This window comes from Anser anser (genome assembly GCF_964211835.1).
Source record: "Anser anser genome assembly, chromosome: 26".
Lineage (NCBI taxonomy): Eukaryota > Metazoa > Chordata > Aves > Anseriformes > Anatidae > Anser > Anser anser.
The window spans coordinates 2,353,928-2,381,118 of record NC_139747.1 but is presented as its reverse complement, the minus strand read 5'-3'; the positions used below and the strand labels follow the sequence as shown (position 1 = coordinate 2,381,118).

The following is a 27,191-nucleotide window of genomic DNA, read 5'->3' as shown; positions in this document are numbered from 1 at the left end:
AGCATTATTCGTGCCACTCTCTCTGGATTTGCGCTGCAGGGGGAGGCTGCAGGGGGAAGGGGGCACGTGGAGGAGCTGGGGGCAAGCACTTCCACGGGACTGGGAGGGAAGGGTGCTGGGGGTTCGGGGACCCGCTGCCTGCAGCGCCTGGGGGACGGCTCGTAAATACTTCTGCAGAGCGGGCAGTTGTCCGAGCGGCTGCCAGCTGCCTCCCAAGGAAGCCAGGGAGCATCTGAAGGTCAAACGGTTTAGAAGGAAGAGGAGAGAGAAGCGGGAACGGTGCGGCTCGGTGCCCCCCGCCGCTGCCTTTCCAGACCCCAAAACGTGGCCACCGGGCGCGGAGAGCCCCGTGGGCAGCCAGGAGCTGGGGCAGGCAGCCTAAAGAAAAAGGTGCACGAGCGCGAGAGCAGCGGCGCCCGTCGCACGGTTCGGGGGAGAGCCACCAAAAGCCTGCCGGCACCGCTCTGCCTCGCCTTTTCTTGGTCGCCCCATGCGAGCGCAGTTACGCAAGAGAAAAACCCGGGGCCGCGCCGCTGCGAGCAGCCAAGAACTTTTATGTAAGTTCCCTCGCTGGCTTCGCGCGGCTCCGCTCCCGCGAGGAGCATGGGAAGGAAGCAGCGTGGATCCGGGAGTGCCACGAGAAGGGGTTTGGGGAGAAATCCCTGCTCCGGAGCAGCCAGAGACACCAGCACCGTCCTGGGGACGCACGCACGCGGCAAAGACACGGCGTTAAGACATGGGATTACTCCACACCGCCTATTTTCTACGCTTCCTGCTGTCCCACCCCCCAAAAAAAAGGGCTTTTCGGCTCTCCAGTCTGGCTGTCCGGTGCTTCAAAAGCTTCGCAGGGGCTGCAGGAAAAATCCTCCCCGCCCCAGAAGCCGCCCGAACCCCCCAGCGCCTGCTTCCCGCCCGCAGCCGGGGACGAGGACACAGACTTAAGTCATTAGTGTTGTCCCAGCGAGTAATCCTGTTAGCCAGCATAACTTGTGTAAGGGCTTTAGGCGGCCGGGTGCAAGCAGCTGACATAAATATCCACTCCTTTTTTTTTTTTCTTTAAGGTCTGAATTTTATCCTCGGCGCAGCGGGAGGGCTCCGCGCCGGGGGCAAGGAGCCGAGCCGAAGCCTCGCACCCTCGAAGCGCCCTCACTGCTTTCTGCTCCCCCCTGCAAAAAATAATTCCTCGCCTCGCACACCGGCGGCGTGGCCAGCGACGGGCTGCAGGAGGGCACGGGGTGCTCAACTCAGCCCCACGGCCGGCTCCTTCCTGCCTGCGGGCGCTAATTCGGGTAAATCGCGGGGAAAACGTGCCCAACGTCGAGCTTCTCGTGGGCTGCGCCCTCCGTGCCGCCTTCCTTTTGCACGCGCCGCATCCAGGCTGGGTTTAAAAATTAAAATTTTAGGTCTGGGTTATTATTTTACGAGGGCGTCCAACACGGCTTGCTACCAAAAAAGCCCCGCAATTCTCGCCCTGCTAGCGGGATGCGCGGCGCACGCGAGCCACGTGCCCGAGGGCACCCGTGGAAGCGAACTTTTGAGGAGTAAAATGGATTAAAAGGTCGGCTGCGCTCGAAGGAGCTCAGTAAAAAGTCAGAGGACGGCAACAGCTCCGCTTGCTGCGGGGCACGGCTGCAAGAGAAGGAGCAGGGAGGCGCTGCCAGCCCTCTGAGAGGGGATGGAGGTGAGGACGGGGGTCCTGCCACCCCCGCGCCTACACGAAGAGCAGGGCAGAGCCACGGAGAGCCTCGGGCTGTCGTTTAGATGCTGGGGAGTGGCTGAGCAAGGCGAGATCCTAAGCGAAAAAGGAGCAAGCGCTACGTGCTCGAAGCGCTCCCTTTCCAGCCGGGCTTTCACTCCAGAAAATCCCCCCCAAAATAAAAACGTTCAACGCAAACTTCGCTGCAACTCCCCAAACGGGTGGGAGCGCACCCGAAGGGCATTCCACGCAACAACCTTCTCCGCTCGCTCTTCGCCGAACGAGTCTTAACAGCCAGCGAGGCAAACAGATGGTTACAGATGTACTTTGGGGAGAAAAAAAGTACATTTTGGGCATTCTGCGGCAGGCAGCGCAGCTCGGGCAAAGCTGAGCGCACGTAAAATCTGCCTCTCAGCCTCCGACACGCGGCGGAAGGCAGGAACGGCTCCCAGTGCCTGCGCCCTCCCCACCTGCGCTGGGAGGCATCCGAAATATTTCACTGGCACTCAGCAGGGACGAGAGGTGCCGGCCTGCCACGGCCCCTAGAAGGTCGGATCCCGCCGCCAGAGGCGGAGAAATCGGTGGCGAGAGCCCTGCACGGGGGCTGAGCGGAGAGACAAAACCTCCTCCTGCCGGGCCGCGGGCGGTCGGGGTGTTTTCCTTCCATCTGCAAGCAGCCCCGTGGTATTTTTATCGGCCGCCGCTCCTCCCGTCCGCAGGTAACCCGCATTCCTCCGTCCAGCACGGGGCAGGGCTCCCTCGATTCGTGCCCGCAGGAATTTCAGCATCCCGCGGAGCTCCAGCGAAGGCTCGGAGGCAGGCGGCGGGCGGATCGGTGACGCCGCGGCCACTTCGCTCGAGCAGAACCCAGCCACGGCACGAGCTCCTGCGGAAGCCGCCGGGTTTTACAGGAGCCTCAAGTCGTGGCAGCCGGCTTTTCGCACGGTCGGGATCTCGGGCATCAGCGCTGCATCGGGGCCCGCTGCAATACTCACAAAGACCAGGGAAGGATGCAGAGGCTGTTGCGATACTCAGCAAAGGAACGGGAAGGATGCAGTTTTTACACTTGGCCAGCCCAAAAGCAAGGATGGGTTGAAGCTCAGAAGCTAAAATAAGTCGGTTTCAAACTCGCTGGTAGTCCTAACACTTATTAAAAACTGATTTCCTACAGAACAATCCCTATTTTTCGAAATCCATGCACGTCCCTGGTCAGAACACGCCACGTTGTCTCCGCCGCACGAATCCCCGAGCCGGTTTGCAGGAAATTCTCCCTCCCCTAGGGTGCCTCCGGGCAAGTTTACACGAGAGCCTGCAGAAACAGATGTTATGCTCGATACCGATTTTTCAAAGCCTGGCCCGAGCCCTGACAAATAATCTGTTGTCATTTTTCAGCCGGCAGCAGCGCTGGCACGGGCGTCCCGATGCGGCTGTGTCGGAGCAGCGCTGCTCTCCGGCTACACGAGCAGCGTGGCAACCAAGCCGCCACGAAGCGGAGCCAATAATTCACTCCTCCAGCCTCTGAGAGCCTGAAAAAATAAGCAACTTGTCCCCTTGACACCGGTTGGTGCTCTCGTAAACCGTGTTAGTATCTCAGAAGTCACCAAGTCAAGCAAACACCTTCCTTGCGTAAACGCAGCAAGAGCCAGGAGCAATCATTAGCGCCGTTTCCGCCTGCCCTCCTCCAAACTTTTGCATATTCTTTCCGCTCTTCCGAGGGCAGCGATCTTCCTTTTTCGTTATGAGTAAGAGCCGCATCTTCCTGAGGCTCTGAACACCCGTAAACGGAGCAAGAAATGAATTTTGCTTCTCCAAAGAAGGAGCCGTTGCTGTGAACTCGTGGTGCACAGCCCTACCTGGCACACAGGGCTTTGGGTCCCCTCCTCCTCAATATTAGGGTCTTGTATTCGAGTAAATATCACTGTCTTTACACACAAAGGATTAATCGCGGGAGTTTGTAGCTCCGAAGTTTTACCCAAAATCAGCCAGAGCGTGCTGCTGGAGCTGACGCCAGCCTCCTGGCTCAGCAAGCGCGCTCCGCTCCCTACCTTGCACCAGTTTTTTTTTAATAGGACAGCGACGTGCCCTAAAAATACCTGCATTGTACGGCGAATCCTGCCAAGCCGAATGATTTCTTCGAAGGGGGAGTGAGCAGGAGCAGTCAGCACGGTACCGGGGTCAAGCGAAACCGAGACAGCGACCAGCCACAGCGCTCCCACCAGCAAACCTGCCTCTGCCTTTCGGTAGCTCCAGGAGCGACACCCAAATTTTGAGGCCGTGCCTTTCAGTAATTCCAGGAGCGACACCCAAATTTTGAGGCCGTGCATCCTCTCGCTTACTGGAACCTGGCACGTTTGGGCTGTGCAGAAGCCAGGTGCATTAAATTCCAAAAAAAAAACAAACCCCAAGTGCCAGTCCTGCGCGCCGAAATACAACCCACAAACCTAGCGTGTGCCAAATAACCCGGCCACGTCCAAAGCTGCCGCAGAGCCAAGTGCAACGGCAAGAGGCTAGGAAATAATCAAAGCTACCTCAATCCACGTCCACGCGCGCGTTTTGGAGGCCACAAAGCTTGTAAAGCCTCACAGCTGCCCTTCGGAGCCGCGCTCTCACCACCTCCTAAATAATCAGATAGGGCGCAATTATCCTTCAACTATTCCGCTGGCAAAACACGGCATCTAAACAGTGTTATCGGGCTGGGAAGGGAAAAAAAAAAAAAAAAGGTGCTTTTTGGCAAAGTAAACCGCGGCTACTCAAGGAGGTTTCCGACACACCTCCGAGGAGCTGGCGGGGATTAAAGCCAGGAGTATTAAAGTGGAGCGGAGGCGACTTAAACCCGGCCCTGCTCATCCCGGGGGATTTCCCCGTCGGGGGAGCCGAGTCCCTGTCCCCTGGGAGGCCCCGTGCTCGACCTATTTCGGCGGCCTCCTTGGGATCAAGGTGGACAATTCGAGCTGTGCTTGCTCACCGGGTTTCCGAGGTCCGTGCTCCGACGCGCCGTCCGTCTCCTAATGACCGGCACACCGACGCGGATTTGCCTGGGATTGTCATTGAGACAACCTGCCCCGAGCCAAGGGCTCCTTCCATCACCCCCTGCTGCCTCGGGTGGCAAAAAGAGCACCCAACAGCGGCCCGAAGAGGAAAAAAAGGGTCCTCTGGAGGCCCTCGACCCCTACAGACCTTCCGGCCGGTGGGTTCGTACACCGCAGAGCTGGCACCTTCCTCTCCTCGGCTCCGCCGGGGGACCCAAGGGGGTCGTGGCTAAGCTGGAGTAAAAAAAAATAAATTAAAAACTAAAGAAAAGAGGAGGAGAAAAAAAGCCCGAGGTCCCCAGCAAACAGCTGCAGCGACTTAAAAAAAAAAAATAAAAAAATAAAAAATGGCGAGCTCACCCAAGGAGACAAGAGGGGATTCCTAGATGTCAGCAGGCAGGGAAACTCGCCACCTGTTTTCACAAGGTTAGCGAGCTGACAGCGGCTCCACTAATAGATCATTAATAGAGGAACAGCGGGGGCTTTGTGGCAAAGGCAAATTCCCCACCTGCTGGGAGCCGTAAACCTCAGCCCGGCCGCCTGCGGCAGCGCGGGGGGTGCCGGCTCCCCCCCGTCCCAGCCACCCCGAGGGGACACGATCGCGTGCGCCGGCTCCGTTCGGACGCAGAGCAGCCCATTTCGAGGGGAAAACGCCCCCAAAAAAACTGTAGTCCTAAAGCTACAGGGAACAAAACCGCGAGGGGCTGAGCCCAGCGTTGGGTATTTGCAGGAATTAGCACCGTCCCCGTGGCCACGCTGGACGCAGGCACAAGCCCGGGGGAAGCAGCCCCACGGATGGGCTTCTCTGAGCTCCGGCGAGGCTCCCACAGGAGCTAGGTAGACGTTGAGCCGGGCAGAAAGTCATTCTGACCGTTAAAATGTGTCTTAAAATATAAATTCGAGCCTTGCCGTAGGGCTTCGTGCGACACCAGCGGGGAGCGAGCGAGCCCCCAGTTATCGGCAGAGCAGCGACGCCCGTCCTCCGTGTTCGGGGTCCTCCTCCGGGGCACCTCGGTGTGCCACAGCCAGGACCTCGGATTCGGGATCACGTCTTCCTGCTGCTCCAAAAGCCGTTTCCTCAGCCACTCGTAGGAGGGAGCATTTTCTAGGGCAAGGCGAGGGAACCGGAGGCTCCTCCCGGAGCTACGCCGCTGGGAGAAAGCTCGGGATCGCAGGGAATTTAGCCCGAATCCCCCATTTAAGACGGGTTTTTATCACTGGGCTTCCACCAGAATCAGCTTGGGGTGGGGAAAACGCTTTGAACTTGTGCCCCAAGATGAATTTTTGCGAGGTTTTGCTCCACAAGCACAGCCCAGATGAGCATCTCTGCTCTCGAGCCACCAGCGGACGCCATCCCGCCCGGCACCACCAGCCCAGCCCCGAGCCCTGCGTTATAGGATAAATACCTAAATACCTTTATTACCTAAATAGCCCCCCTCATCGCAAAGGGCCCGGTGCTCGCAACTATTTTAAGCCAGCGCCCTGCCCTACTTCCTACGGGCTCCGGCCCTCAGCACCAGCCTGCCATCGTCTCCTGTCCCTAAAACCGGCTCCCACCGACCCTAAAACCAGCTGCCATCGATGGTAGGGATGGAAGAGACCCGTTCCTCAGCTCCCCGTGCTTTTGTGAACTGGGAAATACTCAAAAACGGGGGCCCGTCTGCTCTAATCGCTGCGGAACGGGGCCTCCGAGCAGCAGGCACAGCCTCGAGCACGGGGAACGGGATTAACCTTCCCCCAGGTTGGATAGCAGGGAGAGGAAAAACCACGCCGCACAAAACCCAGCGACCCTCCCCGGCTCCAGCCCGGAGCACCTGGTGCTCTTCTCAGAGCAACCACCGAAAAAAGAAACCCGAAGGGCAGCCCAGCCTTAGCTCCCCTGGCGCCTTACCAAAGTTTTCGGCGCCCGAGGCTAGCGCTGGGGTTTAGGTTTTGCTTTTCGGGGGCACGCCAGGGCTGCGGGGAGCGTGCCGGGGCCGAAGGGCTCTCCTTACCGCCAGATCTTCGGGGAAGCGCCGCTCGGTGACTCACGTCGGGACGGAGCACGGCGTCACCCGGCGAAACCAGCGCCCGTTCCGCAGCCCCGAGCGCAACCGGCCCCTTTCCCGGCGCAAAGCAGCTCCGACGCAGGGCAGGACCCTCCCCAAACGCCCCATTTCCAGCTCAGAAACCCTCGGGGTCCCTGCTGCCAGGGGCTGAGCGCTCGGGAAGAGCTGGGCTGCGACACAGCTTTGCTTTTTACAGACCCCACCTTGGCCCGGGCAGCATTTGCACTTTCACCGCAGCGTGCCGGCAGGCTCCTCGGCCTCCTGGCTCCTTCCTCAGCCTCCTGGCTCCTTCCTCAGCCTCCTGGCTCCTTCCTCAGCCTCCTGGCTCCTTCCTCAGCCTCCTGGCTCCTTCCTCGGCCGTTTTTGCAGCTTTTTCCCCCTCCAAGCATCGCCACGGAACGGGAACATCAGAGGAGAGGACCCACGAAAGCATCAGAGAAGGCGCACAGCAAGCGCCGCGAGCGCTTCACCAGTTCTTCGCCTCAATAATCCCCGCTTCCCCCCGTATTTCGGGGTCCTCCCAGCCTCCACGTGTGCTGCACGTGCTGACAAAACCCCCTCGGGCTGGTGCACCGGCGCGATAAAAACCTGCACAGCTCAGCTGGGGGCAGCCCAGCGCTCCCCCGGTCCACCACGCCGGGAACGGGGAGTGGATAGCACAGCCTGATCTGAAGGAAAGCACCACGGCGGGGTCTTTAGCTATGCCCCAATTAAAGATGCTCCAGCTGGGGGGAAAAAACGAGCAAAAAAAAACCCAAGCTGGATGTGCAGGAGGGAGCCTGAGAAAGCCGAGGGGCTCACGGAAAGCCAAAGCGCAAATTTGGGTGAGTAACACCCAAATAACACCCAAATAACACCCAAATAACACCCAAATAACACCCAAATAACACCCAAATAACACCCAAATAACACCCAAATAACACCCAAATAACACCCAAATAACACCCAAATAACACCCCCGCTCGTTTAAAGCCCCCAGCCTACGTGCAGGGAAGGGAGCCCAAATTTTGGGGGCACCGTAATAAAAAACGCGCAGCTCCCCCCAGAAATTCGAGCCTTTTTGGCAACACGGCTAACCGGCCCTACACAAAAATCACCCCCCGCCTCCGGCGCAGCCACCCCCACGAGGGCCCCAGGCTCGAAAAGGAAGGATTTTGGTTAACGCCAGCCACCGGGCCGTTAGGGAGCGACCCTCGGCGCACCCCAAAAACTCAGAGATTTCAGGAACGGAGTTATCCAAGCACGCGCTCGCGCACAAAACCGATGCAAACAGGGAAACTGTTTCTCCCGACGGGCCGTAATTATAGTTCCCATTTCCGCAGGGCCCCGGAGATGTAAATATATAGGTTAAACGCGGTTCAAATCCCCCATCCTACCTAACCGCAGCCGTTCCCCGTGGAGCAAAATTAGCTTTCCTCGTCAAGTTCCAATTATTAATAACCGCGAACGGTGTCGGCACCTCTGAACAATAATCACAGCTGACGAGGTTTCCTCCGCAGGTTTCTAGGGGATCTTGAGCCCATCCCCGAGGGGACCGGGGGAAAACTGGGAGCAAACCGGGAGGGCGCGGGGCGCCCCACGGCACCGCTCGCGCAGATTTTGGGGCTGGATCCGTGATTTTGACCCCGGGGACGCTCGGCGCGGGCGAGCCGGGTGAATCCTAAAGGCTGCGTGGACGTTAGGGTTTAGGGGATTTGGGGGGGGGGGGATTTTTAGGGTTTAGGGGATTTTAGGGGATGCCAGGGTTTAGGGGATTTGCAGGGCCGTCGGAGAGAGCTCTAAATCATAAAACCCCGCCGGGGGGGGGGGACCCCGATTCCCCAAACCTCGCGGCCTCGTAGTGACGTTTTGAAGGCTCCAAGCCACCGAAAAGCCCCGGGGGGAGCCCGAGGAGCCCCGGGAGCCACCCTACACTCCCCTTCCCCTCCGTTTGAGGCCACGGTTATTAACGCGCCGCATGTGACCGGCCGCATGACGGGCTAAAAAAATCCCTCGCACCCGCTCGGAGCAGGAGCTGGGGACGACCCCGGCGGGCTCAGCTCCGTCCCCAGGGCTCGGGGACCTTCCTCGGAACCGTCCCCGGCCCCCCCCGGCCGCCCCCATACCACCACCCCCCCCCGGGGTGCCAGCAGAGGCGGGGGGCACCCAAAAGGGACGTGCGTGGCGCAGGGGGCTGCCCCGAGCCCGGGGCGGGGGGGGGGGGGTCTCGCAGCCCCACGAGTTCCTTTCCTCGTTAACCCTCCTCGTTAATTGCTTCGGCGTGCTCGGGTCTTGTAAAAATAGGTCCTGCCGTAATGGGTTTTGGGGGGGGGGGGGTTGGCACCCACCTCAGGGCACTGCCGCATCGGGGGACACGGGGAAACAGGCACGGAGACGCCAGGATTGGGGTGAGGGGGCTCTCCCCCCCCAAAAAAATCTCCTCCAAGCATGGCCACGATGCCCCCCCCAAAAAACCCAGAGCCCCAAAAAGGGGGTGGGGGGGGGGGTCATTCCCTTCCAGCCCACCTAGAGCCCCCCCCTTGCAGGGCAGGGTGCTGGCCCCCCCGTCCCTATTACCTCCTCCCCTCCTCGTTATGGGGCTGGGGGCCCCCTACCCGATCCTGCCCCCCCAATTCACACCGCACGGAGCGAGACCCACAGCAGAAAAATGGGGGGGACACTGCTCAGCCCCCCCCCAAAATGGGTGCCCCCCCCCCAACCCCCCCCAGACCCTCCACAATGGATTCTGTCCCACAAACGCTGCCCCCAACCCCTGGGGGGGGGGGGGGGGGAATTTTCCCAAAAGAGAACCCCCCCCCCCTTCCCAGGACTCCCCCAAAATCAGGGGTGCCCCCCCAAAAAACAAGAAGCCCCCCAGCTTCTCCACAACGGATTCTGCCGCACAAGCTTTGCCATGGGGGGGGGGGAAGGAAATCTCCCCAAGACCCCCTTGAGGGGGGCTCCCCGCACGCCAAGCGCCCCCCCAAGGCTCCCCGAAAACCAGGGCTGCCCCCCCAAAACAATAAGGTTCCCCCAAAACAATAAGGTTCCCCTAAAAATGTACAATCCCCCCAAAATAATAAGGTTCCCCCGAAACATGAGGGTTCCCCCCCCCATAGCAAGAGGGTCTCCCCCCAAAACCAAGAAGGTCTCCCCCAAAATCAAGAGGGTCTCCATCGAAACGAGAGGGTTACCCCCAAACAAGAGGATTTCCCCCCCCCCAAAAAAAAGAGGGTACCCCCCAAAATATAGGATTTCCTCCCAAAAAAGAGGGTCCCCAACAAGAGCCCCCCCCAAACAATAAGGTCCCCCCAAACAATAAGGTCCCCCCAAAATAAGAGGAGATTCCCCCCAAAACACGAGGGTCCCCATCGAGATGGTGTCGTCCCCCCCCCCCAAAAAAAATGAGGGTCCCCATCAAGCGGGCGCCCCCAAAACCACGCGGATTTCCCCCAAAACCAAAAGGACCCCCCCAAAACAGGACCCCCCCCAAAAAAAAAACCACCAACCCCCCGAGGCTTCCCCACACCCCCTCCCTCTCCCCTCAACCCCCAGCCCCAAAAAAGACCCCAAAACCCCCCCAAACCCCCCCCAAAACCCGGCGCCCCCCCCCCCCTCACCCTTAACGATGCGCTCGGTGGTCGGCAGCTTGGCGTGGCCGCGCCCGGACATGGTGCCGGTGCTGCCGGCGGGGGGGGGGGGCCCTAACGGAGGAGGAGGAGGACGACGACGACTGGGGAGGGGGGTCCCGGTGCCGGCCTCCCCCCTCCCGACGCCGCCAAACGATCGTGTCCCGGCGGCGGCCTCGGCACCGGCTCCGTCCCCGGGCGGCGGCTCCGCGGCGCTCCCCGGCCCCCCCCCGGCCGCCACCGCCGCCGCCACCGCCGCCACTGCGCCTGCGCGGCGGGCGGCGTCACGTGGGCGCTCGCCTTTCCCTCCCTTCCTGCCGCCATCTTGGAGGGGAAGGGGGCGTTGCTAAGGCGACGCGGGGAGGGGAGGGGGGAGGGGAGGGGGGGGGCGGAGGGCGGCCGCCATTAGGAGGGGGGGTGGGTTGGAGGGGAAGGGGGGGTGAAAGGCTGTGTGAAAATAAAAGTGGGAATAAAATGGAAATATAAATAATGCGAGTGCTGCTTCGCGGCTTGGAGGGGAAGGGGGTGAAAGTCTGTGTGAAAATAAAATGGAAATAAAAATGGACCGGGTGCTGTTTCCTGGCTCGGAGGGGAAGGAGGGGGGGATGTCTATGTGAAAAAATAGAAATAAAAACGAACCTGTAAAAATAAAATTAAACGGTGTGCTCCTTCCTGGCTTGGAGGGGAAGGGGATGGAAATCTGTGTGAAAATAAAATGGAAATAAAAATGGACGGGGTGCTGCTTCCTGGCTTGGAGGGGAAGGGGGTGACTGCCATGTGAAAAAATAGAAATAAAAACGAACCTGTAAAAATAAAATCAAACGGTGTGCTCCTTCCTGGCTTGGAGGGGAAGAGGATGGAAATCTGTGTGAAAATAAAACGGAAATAAAAATGGACGGGGTGCTGCTTCCTGGCTTGGAGGGGAAGGGGGTGAAAGGCTGGGAAAATAAAATGGAAATGGAAATAAAGTGGAAATGGAAATGAACCGGGTGCTGCTTCCCGGTTTTGAGGGGAAGGGGATAGAAATCTGTGTGAAAATAAAATGGAAATAAAAATGAACCAGGTGCTGCTTCCCGGCTTTGAGGGGAAAGGGGTAAAAACCTCTATATAAAATAAACCGGAAGGAGGTAAAATTCTCATTAAAAATAATCTGGAAGGGGGTAAAGATTTCTATAAATATAAAATAAAAATAAACCAGAAGCCGGTAAAAATAGATGTAAAAATAAAATAAAAATAATAAACTTGGTGCTCCTTCCTGGCTTTGAGAGGAAGGGGTTAAAAATCTCTATAAAAATAAAAATAAATGGGAATGGTAAAAAATCTCTGTAAAAATTAAATGAAAATAAACCAGAAGGGGGTAAAAATCTCTGTAAAAATAAAACGAAAATGAACTGGAAGGGGGTAAGAATCTCTATAAAATATAATTTGGAAGGGGGTAAAAATCTCTATAGAATATAAACCAGAGTGGGGTAAAAATCTCTATAAAAAATATTCTGGAAAGGGGCAAAAATCTCTGTAAAATATAAACCAGAAGGGGGTAAAAATTCTCCGTAAAAATAAAATAAAATAAAAATAAACCTCCGCCGCGCCCTCCCGGCGGCACAGCTTGGGAAATGGGGCGCAGGGAGAAGTTGGCGCGGCCCAGCAGCTCGCGTCGGCAGATGGGGGCCTAAATAAAAGCGCTGGCGCTCGGAATAAATAGCACAAAACGCTCGAGCTGGGCTCAGGGACGAGGGCGACCCCGGCCAGCACCGCTTGCTGGATTCACCCTTTGGCTGGGGTTGGACCCCAAGGTGGCACGGAAGCATCGAAACGAGGATTTTGCAGCAAAAAAAAAAAAATGTAGGGTATTCCTGCAGCAGATGGGAGGAGAGGGAAACCTAACCCCCATGGAGCGCCGCTGCCTGACAGCCCCGATAACAGCACTCAATCATCCGCGGCGGCGCTGAGGAGGATAAATAGCAAGGCAGGCTTTACGCGGCGACCTTTCTTTGCTAGAGGAGCGTTTTATTTTTAAAAACGACCGCAGAATTTCAGGGCTTGTTTGCTTTAGCTGAAACGGGGTTTCTAAAAATTGTGCGTGCCACTCAGAGCTGGCAGCTTGAGGCTAGCAGTCTAAAAAGGCCTGGAAAGTGGAGAAGAAAAGCAAAGTATGCTTTTTCTTTCCTCCAGGCGGGGGAAGCAAGGACACAAATGCTGCTGCTCCGAGTCAGGCTCCCTCGTGCGAGCTGGAGAGGAACACAACATCCTGCAAACCTCTACCGCGTTAGCCTCCCTCCTGCAAAATGCTGGTGTTTGAGGAAATAAAAAACAGAACAGGGAGGCTTTTTGTCTCTAAAACAAGCCCTGGAGCCATGCAGGTCGGAGCGTGGGGACAGCCAGGGGTGTCAGTGCCACCTCCTGCCCGGCACGGGGACATCGCCGCTGGAAGGGCCCGATGGCATTGCCCCGTAGCCCGTGCCTGTGTTGGCTTTAACCCGTCCCCTCGGAAAAACATGAATTAGCAGAGCTTCCATCCCTTCCCCAGGGAGTCTGCTCCCGAAATAGCTCTTGCTATGGGGAGGTTTCCAGGGCTGGTCTGCTGGCGTGCACCTTCGACGTCGGCCGGGGATACCGCACGGGGCACGCCTGCAATCCTCCGTCATTACAGAATATATTTTATTTATGGAATTTTACAAATAACTGTACAATCCACGTGACATAAGTTATGCTCTTTGTTTCGACAAGTATTTCTTACAACACCTGAGTTATTAAAATACTGAGATGGAACTTGAGCTTCTAAACGGACACAGAAAGGATGAAAAAAAAATAAAAACAAACATACAAGCTCGATTTCGGTCACTTTCCCTCCTCGATCTCCCATCCCTGACCTGGTGCCAACCTGCCTGAAGCTGGAGCCCTCTCCCGCCAGACCTTCGGTGAGAGGAGGGTCTCCTGCCCCACAAACCCCACAGCAACCCTTTTTGAGAACCCTTTTTGCGAGCACGTGGGTCGCTCTGCGAGGAGCCTTGTTCCTCCGAGGGGCTTTCCCCCCCCGACCCTCTGCGTTGCAGATTTCTTGTGGTCGCTTCAGCTGGCAAAAAAAACAGGGTTAACTTGAAACAAGAACACGGATTCACCATCTCCACGGGGTGTCGAGGGCCTGGACCAGCCCCGAGGAAGCCCGGTGCTGGTTTTTACCCCATTTTCCGCTCTCTAGGACGCAGAGGACCTCCTAGCCCCAGCCTGCGAGCGCGTCGTGGTCCCCGAGGGGCAGCCAAAGGATATTCCTCCCTCGCCCCCAGCCCAAAGGCTTTTCCATCTGTGCACACCGCTGAACCCCTCCTGCCAGACGTGACTTCGGCCTGGCAGTGCCCGCGCTGCCCTCTGCCCCGTGGAAGGCCGCCAGCCCCACACACGGCGTGTCCCAAACGCTTCCTTGGGAGAGGGCAGGCGGCGCGCACGCCGCCCCTCACAAAATCCAATTCTCCCACATCATCTGTCAGATGAGGCTGCAGCTCTCTCAGCAGGGAAAAGGCAGAAGCCATCCCTCCCGGCATCAATATCGGAGCTTTATTTCTGAATCGCAGCCCAGAATTCGGCCTGGGAAGCTGCCACACGGGACAACTCCTGGTGATCGCGGTGTCTCGCAGCACCCACAACACCTCGAGGTGCCTCTGGATGCCAAAAAGGCTCCCTGCTCCTGTGTGGGCAGCTATTGAACCTTCGGGATGCAGGATGAAGCCCACAGTCAACGACTGGCCCAGCCGAAGCCACCGAGAGCAGAGGTGCTGATCCACGAGGGTACCGGCAGAGACCTTGGGACTCGGTGACAACTACCAGGAGCACAACAGGAACGTCACCCAGCTTTTACCTGAGGCAATTAGGAACTAATTAGCCAGGGACCAAACCGGGTCACGATGCTGCCGGATGGTGCTGAGCCTGCCGCAGGCTCTGCCTGCGCTCACGAGGGCCGAGGTGGCTCGTCTCCCTCGGGGTGGGCAAGCAGGCAGCCAAAATACCTGGCACCCCCCCCCCCCAATTTTCTCTTCCACCAGGGGTGGAAGGGAAGGTGAGGATGTGTGCACCAAAGCACCACTCCAAGCCACCAGCACCACTCTGGCATCCCGATCCAACGCCGTACCCACGACGGTGAGCTGCCCGCATCGGCTCCCGGGTGCCAGCGTGGCCAAACTCAACGCTGCCGGGTGCGGGACGAGGTTTGGGGGAAGCAGAGGGGAAAGAGGGGTGCAGGGAACCTCAAGCAACACAGGTGGGGTGGGCAACATTATCAATATGATAATAAGTCAATTCACCTAGTGAATCTGGGGAAAGCCAGCCCAGAAGCAGAGCTGGGAAGTGCCTGTAACACCCTTCTCTGGCTACTCCCGAAAGCTGGAAACACGCAACCTAAAGAGGTTCACAGTCTCTTTTTTTCTTTTTTTCTTTTTTTTTTTTTTTAAAAAAAAAAAAACCAACAACAACACCCCCCCTCCCCACCCAGAACCTCTGCACCTCGGCAGCAGCAGCGTTTAAAAATGGGTGTCCGTGCCCAGGTGTCTGCGTGAGCTTGGTCACAGTGCAAGGACCGCTTCTCCCCTGGCTGGGCAGCTTGTGGCCAGGCTAAGGGCTCGCCGTCCCCGCTCTTGTGCCCTTCTTGCCAGCGTTGCTGCCCTCAAAATGGATTATTTTTTTTTCCTTATAGCAGCAGGGAGCCTCGAAGAGGTAACGGCGTCCTGCCAGCCTTCTCCCGACGCAGCCCGTGTCTGTGAGCCCGACCCGCACGGGGTGAGGTTTGGTGTCCTCTGCTCCGAGCGCTGACACCCGCAATGTGCTTAAAACCTCTTCATCCTCCTCATCCATCGCAGGAGGAGCAGGAACAGCCGCAGAGACGTGTTTCTGAAGACGGCGAGGGCATTGCTCAAACTGTGAGCCGTGCCCCCCGAGCTCCATCAGCTCCCCCTTGTCCTGGGCTCTGTGCTCAGAGAGCGGAGCTGAGGACCTGCCAGTACGGAGCTCCCCGAGAAGCAGCCAGGTTCGTCGTGGTCTCCTTGTGCTCCCGAAGGCAGGAGGGAAACGCCAGCTCCCCGTGCGACGCCTGCGAGCCGTTCCCCTTCCATGCGTGGTGGCAATCGTCGCCCCCGCGCATCCGTCCCTTGGTAGGTGAGCAGGAGGCAGCTGGCGTCCAGCGCTAGCCCTGTCCCCGCAGCCCCATCACACCCCCTTGCGAAAAAAAGGGTCGGGAGAGCGTTTTGTCCCATCACACCGCTCCGAGAACAAGGAGGGGAGCAACACAGCTGGAGGAGCTCCTGTCTCCAAATCCATCCTTCCCGGGAGGTGCGAGGAGAGGAGGGATGTGACACGGGAAGGAGATCCTCTGGTCAGTTCGGTCCTACGGCGAAGGGGACGTAGCCCCGCTCAGCCTCGAGTCGAAATAATATGAAGTCTGTGGAATAGCTTTGAAAGCAATGCCTCTTCTGTAGTGTGTCGTGCCCGCACAGGTACTGTCGTATGCTTGCAGCAGGAAAAGAAAAAAAAAAAAAAAACCCTCCCTACCCCCAAAAAAAAAAAAAAAATAGAAGGGGGAAAACTGGCACAGGCCTCCGGACGGGCTGGTCCTACCCGATCTGGATCTGGCCAGAGTACATGGTGAGCAGCACCATGATGGTGAAGCCCGTCAGCAGCCCCGCGTTCTGGATGGCGAAGGCGATCAAGGTGCTGCCGTTCTGCTCGTCCTCCCGGCTCACCTCGTTCATTTCGGGGAACTGGGGGGGAGAGAGCGACGGCCGGGCTGATGGCCTCATCCTGCCCGCTGCTCCCCACCCGTCCCAGCTCCCGGCAAGCATCCACCACCCATCCCAGGGTCCTCGGCACCACCAGCCCAGGAGGAGAAGCGGAGCTGAGCTGAACGCTGGCTGCTACAGACAGCATCAGCAGCTCCCGGGGCGACCAAACAACCCCCAAGCCTGTTTTGAGGCCAAACCGAAGCTCTCGCATAAAAAAAAAACAGCACAAAAACCCTCTCGGGGTCCCGACCGCACGCCCCCGGGGCTCAGCACGCACCATGTCAGCCAGCGCGATGTAGAGGAACATCCCTCCGGCCAGAGCGAAGATCCAGTTGGCAGAGAAGTGGCTGCCGGCCACGATGCCGAAGGCCAAGCCCACGTAGCAGCAGCAGGCCGAGATGAAGTTGAAGAAGAGCGCCTGGCGGATGGTCATCCCGGCGTTCAGCAGGATGACGAAGTCCCCTGCGCGACAGGAGGACGGGGAGCGCCGTCACCACGCGGGCACGGGGCCGGGCGGCCAACGCCAGCAGCCGATTTGGGATGGCACCGAGGAGCTTTTGCACGAGGTCAAATTCCCCTGAGCTTTCCCGGAGACCTGGCTCGGCACTCGAGCAAGGAATTGGCACGGCTGCTCGTGCTCCAGAGCCGCCGCTGCCCGGGGAAGGATGAGGATCCCTCGCTCCCCAGCCCTGCTCGGCACCGCGGGCGGCATCGAGCCAGCGCCATCGAGCGCGGGTGCCAAGCTCTGACCGCGGCCGAGCCGGCTCCCGCGGCACAAACCCCAGCATCCGAACCCAAACCGCCCTCCCCAGCCCGAGCCAACGGTGTTGTTGTTTTCCTTCAGATGTCTCCGTCTAAAATTAAAGCGCAGACATCATATTACCTCGGTATTTTTAGCGCCGCGATTACTCAGTGCAGTTCACAGCCTCGCCTTCCCCCTCCCATCGGGGCCGTTTATTCCACCCCACGAAAAATCCTCCTCGAAAAACAACGGGACGACATCCCGCCGGACCAGGAAAAGCGGCGAGGGAGAGCCTCAAAGAGGGGGCAGGAGAGCCCTCGTAGCACCTCGGGTGCCTCTCCCCGAGGACCCGCGTACCCAGCTCGTGCGGGAACTCCTCGCAGAGGATGGCCACGGAGGTGCTGATCCCTTGGAAGACGGAGACGGTGAAGGAGGCGCCGATGGCCAGCCCGTCGATGAAGTTGTGGAGGCCGTCGCTCAGGGTGATCATCCACGCCAGCGTGCCGATGTCGGAGTAGCGCACCTCCTTCAGCCAGTAGCACGCGCTCTGGGACGCCTGCAGGTCCTGCCACGGCACACAGCACCACGGGGCTCAGCACCCTGCCCTCCGCCCCGGGTTCCCCCCTCCTCGACGGGTTAAATCCAGGTGGATTTCCACCACCACACTTTTTTATTTATTTTTTTTTTTACAGGCAATTTTTCCACGTGCTCAGCCAGGGGTGCCCACGGAGACCTCTCCCCCAAACCTCCCCAGCAACTGATCCCCTTACGGGTCCCTTCCAACTCGGGATGTTCTACGAACGAGGCACCCACCTGGACAGACAGGGAGCCCACGACGACCTTCTCGTCCCCGGGGGGGCTCTTGCACTCCAGCTCGCCGGCGATGTGCGGGATCATGTGGTCCAGGTCCCCGTTCTGCAGCTTCTCCGTGACCCCCTCCTCCTGGTCCTTCTTGGACGGCAGCGCCTCGGGGCTGTAGTGGCTGTGCCCGTGGTGGTGCTGCGGGGCAGGGGCATCCCCAGGGGTCAGCCTCCCCTGCCGCCCCTGCTCCTTCCCACCCAAAAGTCTAAAGCACGCTGATTTAACTAATTTTGCTGAAATGTGAGTTAGAGGAAAATCCAAATTGCCAGGACTGGAGAGAGTCCCGTCAAAAAAACGCACGACCATCCAATTTCTCGATTTAAGTACATCGGTCTTGGCAAGCAAAGACCTAACTTTGTACACCCAGCGGAGAGCCGGTGGCACGGGGCGATTTGGGGATTTCAGCCCGTGCCTGTGGTGTGGACATCGCTCCGAGCAGCCCCCGCCCGGCCTCACCTGGTCCTTCTGCTTCAGGAGCATCTTCAGGATCTTCTCGGTGAAGAAGAAGAGGTAGAAGCCCCCGAACACCACGGCGGATTTGGAAACGTAGTAATCTTCTTGAGGGTTGAAGCCGAAGGCCTGGGGGCAAAAGAGACGAGTGAGGGGGCAGCAGCATCCCTCCTCCGCCTTGCCCTGGTGCCTCCGGGGGAATCCTGCCGCTTTCTGACCTCTCCCTACCTGGCGGCTGCTTCGGGGGCTCGGGAAGCACCCTCCTGCACCTCTGCCCCCCCCTAACCCCCCAGCCAGGCCGGCTGCACCCCAGGGCCTCGGATCTGGGGCAGGGCTGCTGAAAGCAGGCTCAGGAAGCCTCGACACCAGGGCCGCCTGCCCGCAGGGCCGGGAAGAGCACTCGGATATTGCTTCTCTGCTTGGAGCAGAGCCGAGGGAGCGGTTCCCTTGCAAAGGAGGGCTCAAGGCTACAAAATTCCAGCTCTGGCCACCATCCCCAGGGGCTTCCAGCCTCCGTACCTCGCTCTCCACGCAAGGCTCGCTCGCGGTTCCCCTCCGAGTCCTCCGGCTCCCCCTTCAGCGAGCACCCAGAGAGAGGAAAAGCCCCCGAGAGAGAGAGATGAGGAGAGACCCGACGGTCCTCACCGTACCTCGGGAATGAGCTGGAAGAGGGCGTTGGAGTAGAGAGTTCCAATCGCCAGAGCTATGAAGTAGAGGAGCAGCCGCTTGTAAAAGGTCTTCTTCATGAAGGGCACCACGCTGGCTCCCACCAGCGAGCAGAGGGAGATGACGGTGACGCAGAGGAAACCGTAACCCCAGACTGCGGCGTGCGTGCCAAACCCCCCCGGGGGAAATCGGACGAGGGAGGTGGTCGGAGGGGAAGGAGATCAACGTGGGGAAGGGGCGGAGGGGAGAAAGGAATCCACGCCGAAAGGAAAGAGAGAGGAGGGAGGGAGGGAGGGAGGGGGGGAGAGAGAAGAGGACATTCATTAGCGATTGCTTGTTCATCCGGAATTGGTTCGAGAGCGGGGAACCCGGCGCTGAGTGGCTCTGGAAACAACTCGCCGGCCCTTTGGGAAGGGTCCGGAGCGAAACCCCTCCGCGGAGCCCATGCCGAGCTCCCAAAGTGAGGCACTGCCCCCCTGAGCAAACAGCTCGCCCTTCTCCACGCCAGCACCCCGGCCCCCATCCCCGAGCCCCCGCGGGACAGCGGGGGCCCCTCCAGTGCCACAGAGCGCCGGGGTCCCCGAGCATCTCGCGCGCTCCAGCCTCGGCAGCGGGCGCGCGCGCGCCGATTCCCCGCGAGGGCGGAGCGCACGCGAGTTCACCCCAGCTCCCGGCACCGCAGGAAGCGCAGCGCCTGGCCGTGACGCCCGGCGAACAACAGCGGCGGTTCTGGAGTTGAAAAGGAGCCTCGAAAAACAGCTCCTCGTCTGGCAGGCAGGCGGCCGGCACGGACGAGGCATTCGGTGCCCGAGAACAAAGCCGGGGCAGAGCCCCGCAGCGGCGGCGAAGGACGCTCCGCTCGGGGAGCACCTCGAACGCAGAGCTCTCGGGGTGGATGTTCAGCAGCTCGGGTGGGCTCCGCTCAGCAAACCTGGAGCGTTTTGGAGGTACCCAATGCGAGAGCCGCGTGTCTGTTCAACTCCGGAACCGCGCAATTACGACACAATTAATTTGCAATGTATCTGTCAGGCCCGTTGGAGCACCAGGAAACCTCACGTAAGCGTAAATCCTCCTGGGAACACGGCTCTCGTAAACCGACACGGGGGAAAAAATAAAAAAATAAAAGGCGGCAATTAGGTTTTTAAAACGCCCTCGGGTTCAGGGTGAAGGTGGCATTTCTCCGGGCTGTCCCGTGTGCTCTCACGCCCTGATTTACACGCTCGGAACGTTTCCTGGTGCTCGGCGGGGCGAGGAAAACCCTGCGGAGCCCTGCGCAGGGAGCCGGCGGGACAGAGGCAAGCCCTCAGCCTCGGGTGACGGAGGGATCGATTGGATTCGGCAGGGTGGAGGCAGAGAGAGCCGCCCTCGGAGACAGGAGAGAGGCAGGGACTTTCTACCGCACCTCTGGGATGAGCTGGAAGAGCGCGTTAGAGAGCAGCGTGCCGATGGAGAGCGCGATGAAAAACGTGAGGACCCGGCGGAAAAAGGCCTTCTGGGTGCACGGTACGATGAAGAGTCCGAGCAGGGAGGCCACGTTAATCATTGACACACTGAGAAAACCAAAGCCCCAAACTGCGGAACGAGAAGAAACGAGGGCCAGACATTACCGAGGCTCCCGGCGAGGGGGCACGGGGAGGGTCCGGAGCCCCCCGGTCCGGGCAGGCGGGAAGGGCTCGCGCCAGCTCTACGTTCCCGCTCCGGGGCCGGCCTCACGGCACCCGAGCATCTCTCCCTTTGCTCCGGCTGCTTCCACTGCGACACAAACCATCGGTTTCGGTGCGGGGCGGGGGGGAAACGGATCCACCCAACAGCCTGCCCTGCCTCCGAGCCACTCGGAAAAGGTTTTTCCCAAGCCAGCCCCGGCCTTGCGGAGTGGGAAAAATGAGCGCCGCGCGCGGGGCGGCCGATCCAAGACCTTGGGCATCGCCGGGACCCGGACACAAGGCAGCTCGTTCAGCACCAGGCAGCGGCTGGAGGCCGCTGGGCAGGGCCCGGTTTGAGCAGCGGGTCCCGAAATCGCAAAGCAGCCCCCGGGGGCTCGCGGCGATGCCCCCCCTCCTCGAGCTACCCCGGAGAACTGCGTTACAAGGACGGCTCTGACCGGCACCGCGTGCAACCGGGGACAAAACCGAGCTCCGGAGCTAACAGCTCGAGCGTGCGGCAGGAACGAAACCACACCGAGACTCCCAGCTGCGGTCAGCAAGAGCCCCAAAAGGGAAGCCCGGGCACCTCGCGTCCTCGGGCTCCCCGCTCACCTTCGGCCGAGCTGGGCCTGCTCTCCTCCGTCTGCTCGTTCTCCTCGTTCTCCAGGTTCTCGGCGGCGCACGCCCCCGACTCCAGCTGCTGCAGGATGGTGGGGCAGAACTCCTTGAACTCGCCGCGCCCCACGGCGGAGCCCTCGCTCAGGTTGTGGATGGCGAAAAGCTCCACGGAGCTGAAGCACTGGGGAGGGGGAAGAAGAGACGGAGAGGTTGCCTCGAGACCCCCGGGGCGGTGCGGGGCGGCCACCCCACGGTGTGTGTGTGTGGGGGGTCCCCGAAGCCCCTGCCTTACCCGGGAGAGGTTGGCGCGCTGCTGCGGCAGCTGGGAGGCGTTGGCGTGCCCCACTCCCACGTCCAGGCGGTTCAGCAGGGCCTTGAGCTGCTTCAGGCTCAGGGTTTCGCTCTCGCCGTAGCGCCGCAGGAGGTCCTGCAGGAAGGAGGCCGCCGAGAGCGCCGGCGGCGCCGCGGCATCGCCGCCGGCCCGTGCCCGCGGCGCCGGGAGGAGGCAGAGCAGCGTGAGCAGGCAGCAGCCCCGCAGGTTTGCGATGCGGGTCATGGTGCTGGGGGATGCTGGAAAGAGAAGGCGCGTGCCGCCGTCAGCTTCAGCATCCCCAGAGGCTCCGGTGCGAGCTACGGGACGGCGCCGAGAGCCCTGCCGTGGGATTCTCCTGCTGGCCGGGTTCCCCCAAAGGAGGGGTGCGCAGCCTCCTGCCCCCCGGCTCCATCAGGAGGTGGCAGCAGAGGACAGCACATTTCTGCACCGGGGAGCCCCAGGCCAGAGCCGGGGGGGGGGTAAAACTCTGCACGGTCAGCGCCAAAAGCACTTAGGTCCAAGGAGGGACCGGGTGCTGGGCGTTCGCTGCTGCTCCCAACCCCTCTGAGCCCACCTCCCCAGCACCCTGCGCCCCTCGCTCACCGCAGCCGCGTGCCGAGGGCTGGGACACGGCTCCCGGGGGCTCCCCAGCTCCGCAGCACCTCGGGGGCCCTGGGGGGAGAGAAGCAAAGCGGTTGGAAAGCCGGCAGGAGCGTGCGGGCACGGGCCTGATCCTGCACGGGTGGCTCTGCAAGCGGCACAGCCAGCAGATCCCCGGAGCGGGACAGGAGGCCGGCGCTGGATGCCAACGCTGGTGCCAAACTGGTGCCAAACGCCCTCGTCCCAGCCCGCAGCCAGCTCGTCCCGGCTCCCACGGCCCCGGGCTGGGCGAGGAAACCGGCGGCCAACCCCTAAGGGTCCAGGAGCCCGGGGCCAGGGGTGGCGTTCTCATTAAGGTTACACTTTAACCGCGCTAATTACGATGAACCCAATTCCTTCCCAGCCAAAAGTGCAGAAGCCCGTACAGTACCTGCCCAGACTCAGTCCTTGCCCTCTCTGCTCCCTTTCCTTTACGCCGGGGATCAATAAAAGCGGAGCCCGGGGTTCGCCCTCTGGCACCCGCCGGGTGCCAAGCAGCGCGCCCAGAGGCCAGGCACGTCCACCCTGGGCAGCACCCAAGGGGCTGGCGCGGGGCCCAGCCTTGCCTTCTTGGAAAAGCTTGGCTGGGAGGCGGACGGCAGATCTGGGATTCACGAGGGCGCCCCGAAAGAAAAGAAAAAACCAGCTCTGCCCTCCCCGTGCCGGGCCTGGGCTTCGTCGTCCGCCGCCTCCGTGCGCCCACCGGCTGTCCCAGCCCGGTCCCAGACCCCTTTTCCAATCCTTGGGGTTTTCTGCGAGCAGCGGCGGAGCAACCAGCACCACCAGGCTGTAGGGTCGGGGCTTTCCCTACCCACAGCTTGAAACTTTGACCCCGCTCCGGCAGAGGATTGGGGAAAGGAGCCGTGCGCACCCCCACGGGGACGGGAGCACCCGCGGCGCTGCCAGCATCCGCCACCCACGGGCGCACGCTGCCTTGTGGCTGCCCCTTTGCTGCTCGGGGTGTCCCAGAGCAGGAGGGGGACGTGGCTTGCAGCCCCCGGGGGGGGTTTCTGCACCGAGCGCCCCTTGCACAGCTCCGTGCGGGGCTGCATCCTGCCCCGCGCCGGGCTCCTGCCCTCCTGCTGGTGGCTGGAGCTCGGTCTCCTCCAAAAATCCAGGCCCGAGGCATTTCTGAAGCCTGGCCAAACAATTGTTTCCGAAAATAGGATCGGGACGGGTCTGCCGGGCACGGTCCTGCCCGGGGTGGCGAGGATGAGCCCGGAGGGAGCCTCGGAGGCACGCGGGGTCCCCGTCCCCTGGGGGCCGGCTCCCCGCGCTGCGCCCCTGCCCTGGCACCCACGTTCCCGGGGGTTTTACGGGCTCACTGCCGCTTTGCGAGCTTTGTTCTCCGGGAGAGGCTCTGCCTGGGAGGTTTTGGCCTCCTCCTGCCGAGGCTTAGCCTGGATGCCTTGACTTAACCCCTTCTCCTCCCCGAAACGGGGGGGGGATGAATTCCCCCAGGCTGACGGTGCCCCCCGCGGAGGTACCCCAAAATCCCCCGACTCCTCGACAAGAGCCGAACGCCCTCCTTCCCTCCCCAAACCCTGCCTCGGGGTGGGTCCCGCGGCTGCCCCCCCCGGGGCTGGGTGCTACCCCGCCGGCACGGGCCACCCGGTGCCACCCGGTGCCACCCACAGGGCTCACGCGTTGGCTCCCATCCCAGCGAGGCAAAGGGCTGCCCCGCTGGCACCACCACATCCCCACCTGGGGACGTGTGCCGCCTCCTTTCCCCGCAGCCGGGCAGGGGGCACGCTCCCCCCGTATCCCACCCCCGTTATCCCCCCCAGGGGGGGTCTCTCCCATCGCCCCAAACCCGCCCGACCCCGACTTTCCCCCCCCAGCTGCCCAACAAAAGGCAGGGAGAGGCCGGCGACGGCTAGCGGAGATCCCCCCCCGGAGCCCCCACCTCTGCTGACCTTCACGGGCGTCCTGGCGGCGCGTGGCCGGGGTTTTCTGCTCGAGCCCCCCCGGGGCGGCAAAAAGGGGCAGCGCCGAGGGTCCCAGCACCCGACCCGTGGGGGACGGGGACGGCCTCTGGGGGGGGCCCCCCCTGAGCCCCCCGAGCCGCCGCACGGGTCGGCGATGCCCGTGGGTAACGGCACGGGGACGGGGTGGGAGCCAGTGGGGTCGGTGGGGTCGGGCAGAGCCCCTCTCCAGCCCCGTTTCCCCTAAATTCACGCCCCAAAGCTTCCCAAAAGCCATCGACCCCGATTGCAAACCCCCCCCCATAAGCGGGAAGGCGACGCCGGGCGCTCCATCACCCGACGCCTCGCTTCCCGACACCCCGCGCGGGGCTGACCCCAACCCCCCCCCCCCCCCCCAAAACCAAAAAAGACCCCCCCCAAAAAAAAAAACCCCACAAAATCCCACAGGGGGGCTGAGCCCCAAATCCCACGTTTGGGCATCACGAAAGCGGGCAGCGGCTTTTTTTTTTTTGGGGGGGGGGTTGAGCAGCTTCGTGGTGGGCACGGCTGCGCAAAGCCTGACCGGGTGCTGGTCCCTGCATCCCCACCCCAATCCCAATCCCGTCCTAATCCCACCCCGATCCCATCCCAGTCCCAATCCCATCCCAGTCCCAATCCCAATCCCAGCTCCTATCCCCATTCTCCCAGTCCCATCCCAGTTCCCGCCCCACTCCCATCCCATCCCATCCCGGTTCCGGTTCCAATCCCAATCCCAATCCCAATCCCCAATTCCCCATCCCCATGCCCCCATCCCTACCTCCTCCTCCTCCTCCTCCTCCTCCTCTTCCTCCCCCCCCGCCCCGCACGGCGCATGCTCTGCCGGCGGCACGGGGAGCGCCCCCATTGGCCGGCGGCACCGCAAGCCCCGCCCCTTGCCCCGCCCCCTGACCCCCCCCGTCCCGTTCCCCCCCCGTGGCACCGGGGGGGGGGGGGGGGGGGGGCGCGGAGCATCCCCCGGCCCCGTAACCCCGCGGTGCGCGGAGCCCGTGCAGACCCCCCCCCCCGGGAACCCCCCCCCAAAAGGGGCAGGGCACCCCACTGACCCCCCCCAAAAGGGGCAGGGCACCCCATTGACCCCCCCCCAAAAAGGGGCAGGACGCCCCCCAAACCCCAATAAACATCCCCCGAGGGCATGGAGCACCCCAATGACCCCCCCCCCAGAAGGGATAGGGCGTCCCCCAGACCCCCCTAAGCAGCCTCAAGAGCACAGGTCACCCCATTGACACCCCCCCCAAAAAGGGCAGGGTACCCCCAGACCCCCCTAAGCATCCCCTGGGGACATGGGGCACCCCAATGACCCCCCCCCAAAAAGGGGCAGGGCATCCCCAGACCCCCCCAAAAAGGGGCAGGGTACCCCCAGACCCCAATAAACATCCCCTGGGGGCATGGGGCACCCCATTGACCCCCCCAAAAGGGGCGGGGCACCCCCTGACCCCCCCTAAATATCCCCTGGGGGCATGGGGTACCTCACTGACCCCCCCAAAAGGGGCAGGGTCCCCCCCAAAAGGGGCAGGGCACCCCAATGACCCCCCCAAAAAGGGGCAGGACGCCCCCCAAACCCCAATAAACATCCCCCGGGGGCATGGAGCACCCCAATGACCCCCCCAAAAGGGGCAGGGTACCCCCAGACCCCCCCCTAAGCATCCCCTGGGGGCATGGGGCACCCCAATGACCCCCCCCAAAAGGGGCAGGGTGCCCCCAAAAGGGACAGGGTGCCCCCAAGACTTCCTTAAGCAGCCCCTGGGGCATGTGGCATCCCAATGACACCCCCAAAAAGGGGCAGGACGCCCCCCAAACCCCAATAAACATCCCCTGGGGGCATGGGGCACCCCAATGCCCCCCCCCCAGAAGGGATAGGGCGTCCCCCAGACCCCCCTAAGCAGCCCCAAGAGCACAGGTCACCCCATTGACACCCCCCCCAAAAAGGGCAGGGCACCCCCAGACCCCCCTAAGCATCCCCTGGGGACATGGGGCACCCCAATGACCCCCCCCAAAAGGGGCAGGGCGCCCCCAGACCCCCCCTAAGCATCCCCCGGGGGCATGGGGCACCCCAATGACCCCCCCCAAAAGGGGCAGGGCGCCCCCAGACCCCCCTAAACATCCCCTGGGGACATGGGGTACCCCACTGAGCCCCCCCAGAAGGGGCAGGACACCCCCAGACCCCCCCTAAGCACCCCCCGGGGGCATGGGGCACCCCAATGGCCCCCCCAAAAAAAGGGGCAGGGGACGGGGGCACCGAAGCGGGCCGCGGCCCCTTGTGTCCCCCCCCCCCCTTTCCTCCCCCAGCCAGAACAAGCGAGCCTTTCAGCTCCCAGCACTAATTAACACCGCTTCATTAAAAGCCGGCGGGTTATAATATAAGGCCGGGAGGGAGCGGGGCTGGGCTGGGGGGCAGCGCCCCATTACAGCTGTGCCCCCCCCCCCACCATAGGGAAACGGGGGGGGGGGTCCCCACGCACCCACTCCCCCCCCCCACGCGCCCCGCCACGCACCCGCTGCCGCCTGCCCAGGCTGCCAAAGTCCGTCAAGGAGGATAAATCATTAACGAAGCGGAAAAATACGGGGCAGGACCCGAGGGGGGGGGGGGACAACACCGGCCCCGTGCCCCCCCCCCCCCCCAACCAGAGGGTGGCCCCCACCATGCACCACCAGCGGCGCGGCGGCACCCGCAGCCTAAATATTTGCTCAAAGGGCTTTGGAAAGGGCTGGATAAGGAATAAACCCCGCCGCCCCCACGGCAAACAAGCGGCCCCCCCGGGGTGCTGGCGCGGTCCCCAAATCGGTGGTTTTGTCCCCAAAGTGGTGGCTTTATCCCCAAAGTCCCCTGGCCAGGAGGAGGGCAGGGACCCCCCCCCCCCCTCCAGGTGCCCCCCCCCCGTGCCACCCCGTCCCGACACCGACACCGAGGTGCTGCCGGGAACAGCTTTTATTGAAGCGAAGGGAAACCTGCGATTACAGCCAAAAAAAAGGAAAAATAAATAGCTTTTTTTTCTTTTTTTTTTTTCTCTTTTTTTTTCCAACTCTGAACGAAGGCCGGCGAGGGAGGGGGGGAGGGAGGGAGGCTGCCGCCTGCTCTCATCCTGCCCCTGTTTGCTCAATGGGGGGGGGGGGGCAGGCAGGATGGGGTTGAAATCCAGGGGGGGGTCTGG

General features: G+C 61.4%; 2 protein-coding genes and 1 long non-coding RNA gene across 10 annotated transcripts in view; all 3 read right to left on the bottom strand.

Moving 5' to 3' along the window:
* PPP3CC (protein phosphatase 3 catalytic subunit gamma) overlaps positions 1-10,686 on the bottom strand; it is a 31,521-nt gene extending 20,835 nt beyond the window's left edge. The window contains exon 1 of one of the 4 annotated variants that reach the window (XM_083811676.1): positions 10,373-10,686. In XM_083811676.1, coding sequence (XP_083667802.1) covers positions 10,373-10,424 — 52 coding nt within the window. In that variant the 5' untranslated portion in view covers positions 10,425-10,686. The remainder of the gene's footprint in view (positions 1-10,372) is intronic. The other 3 variants (XM_083811674.1, XM_083811675.1, XM_083811677.1) reach the window with 3 other exon arrangements.
* LOC310886741 lies at positions 1,563-9,425 on the bottom strand. The gene is made up of 2 exons (XR_014575462.1): positions 7,112-9,425; positions 1,563-7,031 (listed from the first exon to the last, which is right to left on the bottom strand). It is a non-coding gene; the product is annotated as an uncharacterized lncRNA (long non-coding RNA).
* A 2,335-nt stretch (positions 10,687-13,021) lies between the features above and the next one.
* SLC39A14 (solute carrier family 39 member 14) lies at positions 13,022-26,555 on the bottom strand. 5 transcript variants are annotated; one of them, XM_083811637.1, is made up of 10 exons: positions 26,535-26,555; positions 22,043-22,111; positions 21,419-21,696; positions 21,121-21,307; positions 18,850-19,019; positions 18,206-18,328; positions 17,702-17,887; positions 17,246-17,453; positions 16,424-16,608; positions 13,022-16,125 (listed from the first exon to the last, which is right to left on the bottom strand). In XM_083811637.1, the coding sequence occupies exons 3-10, from the start codon at positions 21,680-21,682 to the stop codon at positions 15,979-15,981; spliced, it is 1,470 nt and encodes a 489-aa protein (XP_083667763.1). In that variant the 5' UTR covers positions 21,683-21,696; positions 22,043-22,111; positions 26,535-26,555; the 3' UTR covers positions 13,022-15,978. The 5 variants fall into 5 exon arrangements, with proteins under 5 accessions (XP_083667763.1, XP_083667764.1, XP_083667762.1 ...); XM_083811638.1 differs by lacking the exon at positions 26,535-26,555 and adding an exon at positions 24,800-24,839; XM_083811636.1 differs by lacking the exons at positions 18,850-19,019; positions 26,535-26,555 and adding exons at positions 20,268-20,437; positions 23,995-24,364.
* Positions 26,556-27,191: the final 636 nt, after the last annotated feature.

Excerpts from the sequence above, each read along its gene's own strand:
- SLC39A14 (XM_083811636.1), bottom strand. The coding sequence starts at position 24,307 with ATGGGGGGGGGTTTGCAATCGGGGTCGATGGCTTTTGGGAAGCTTTGG. Across the intron at positions 18,329-20,267 it reads TCTTCCAGCTCATCCCAGAG|GCCTTCGGCTTCAACCCTCA; the intron begins GTGCGGTAGAAA and ends TTTTGCCCCCAG. Across the intron at positions 16,126-16,423 it reads ACATCGCGCTGGCTGACATG|TTCCCCGAAATGAACGAGGT; the intron begins GTGCGTGCTGAG and ends TCTCCCCCCCAG.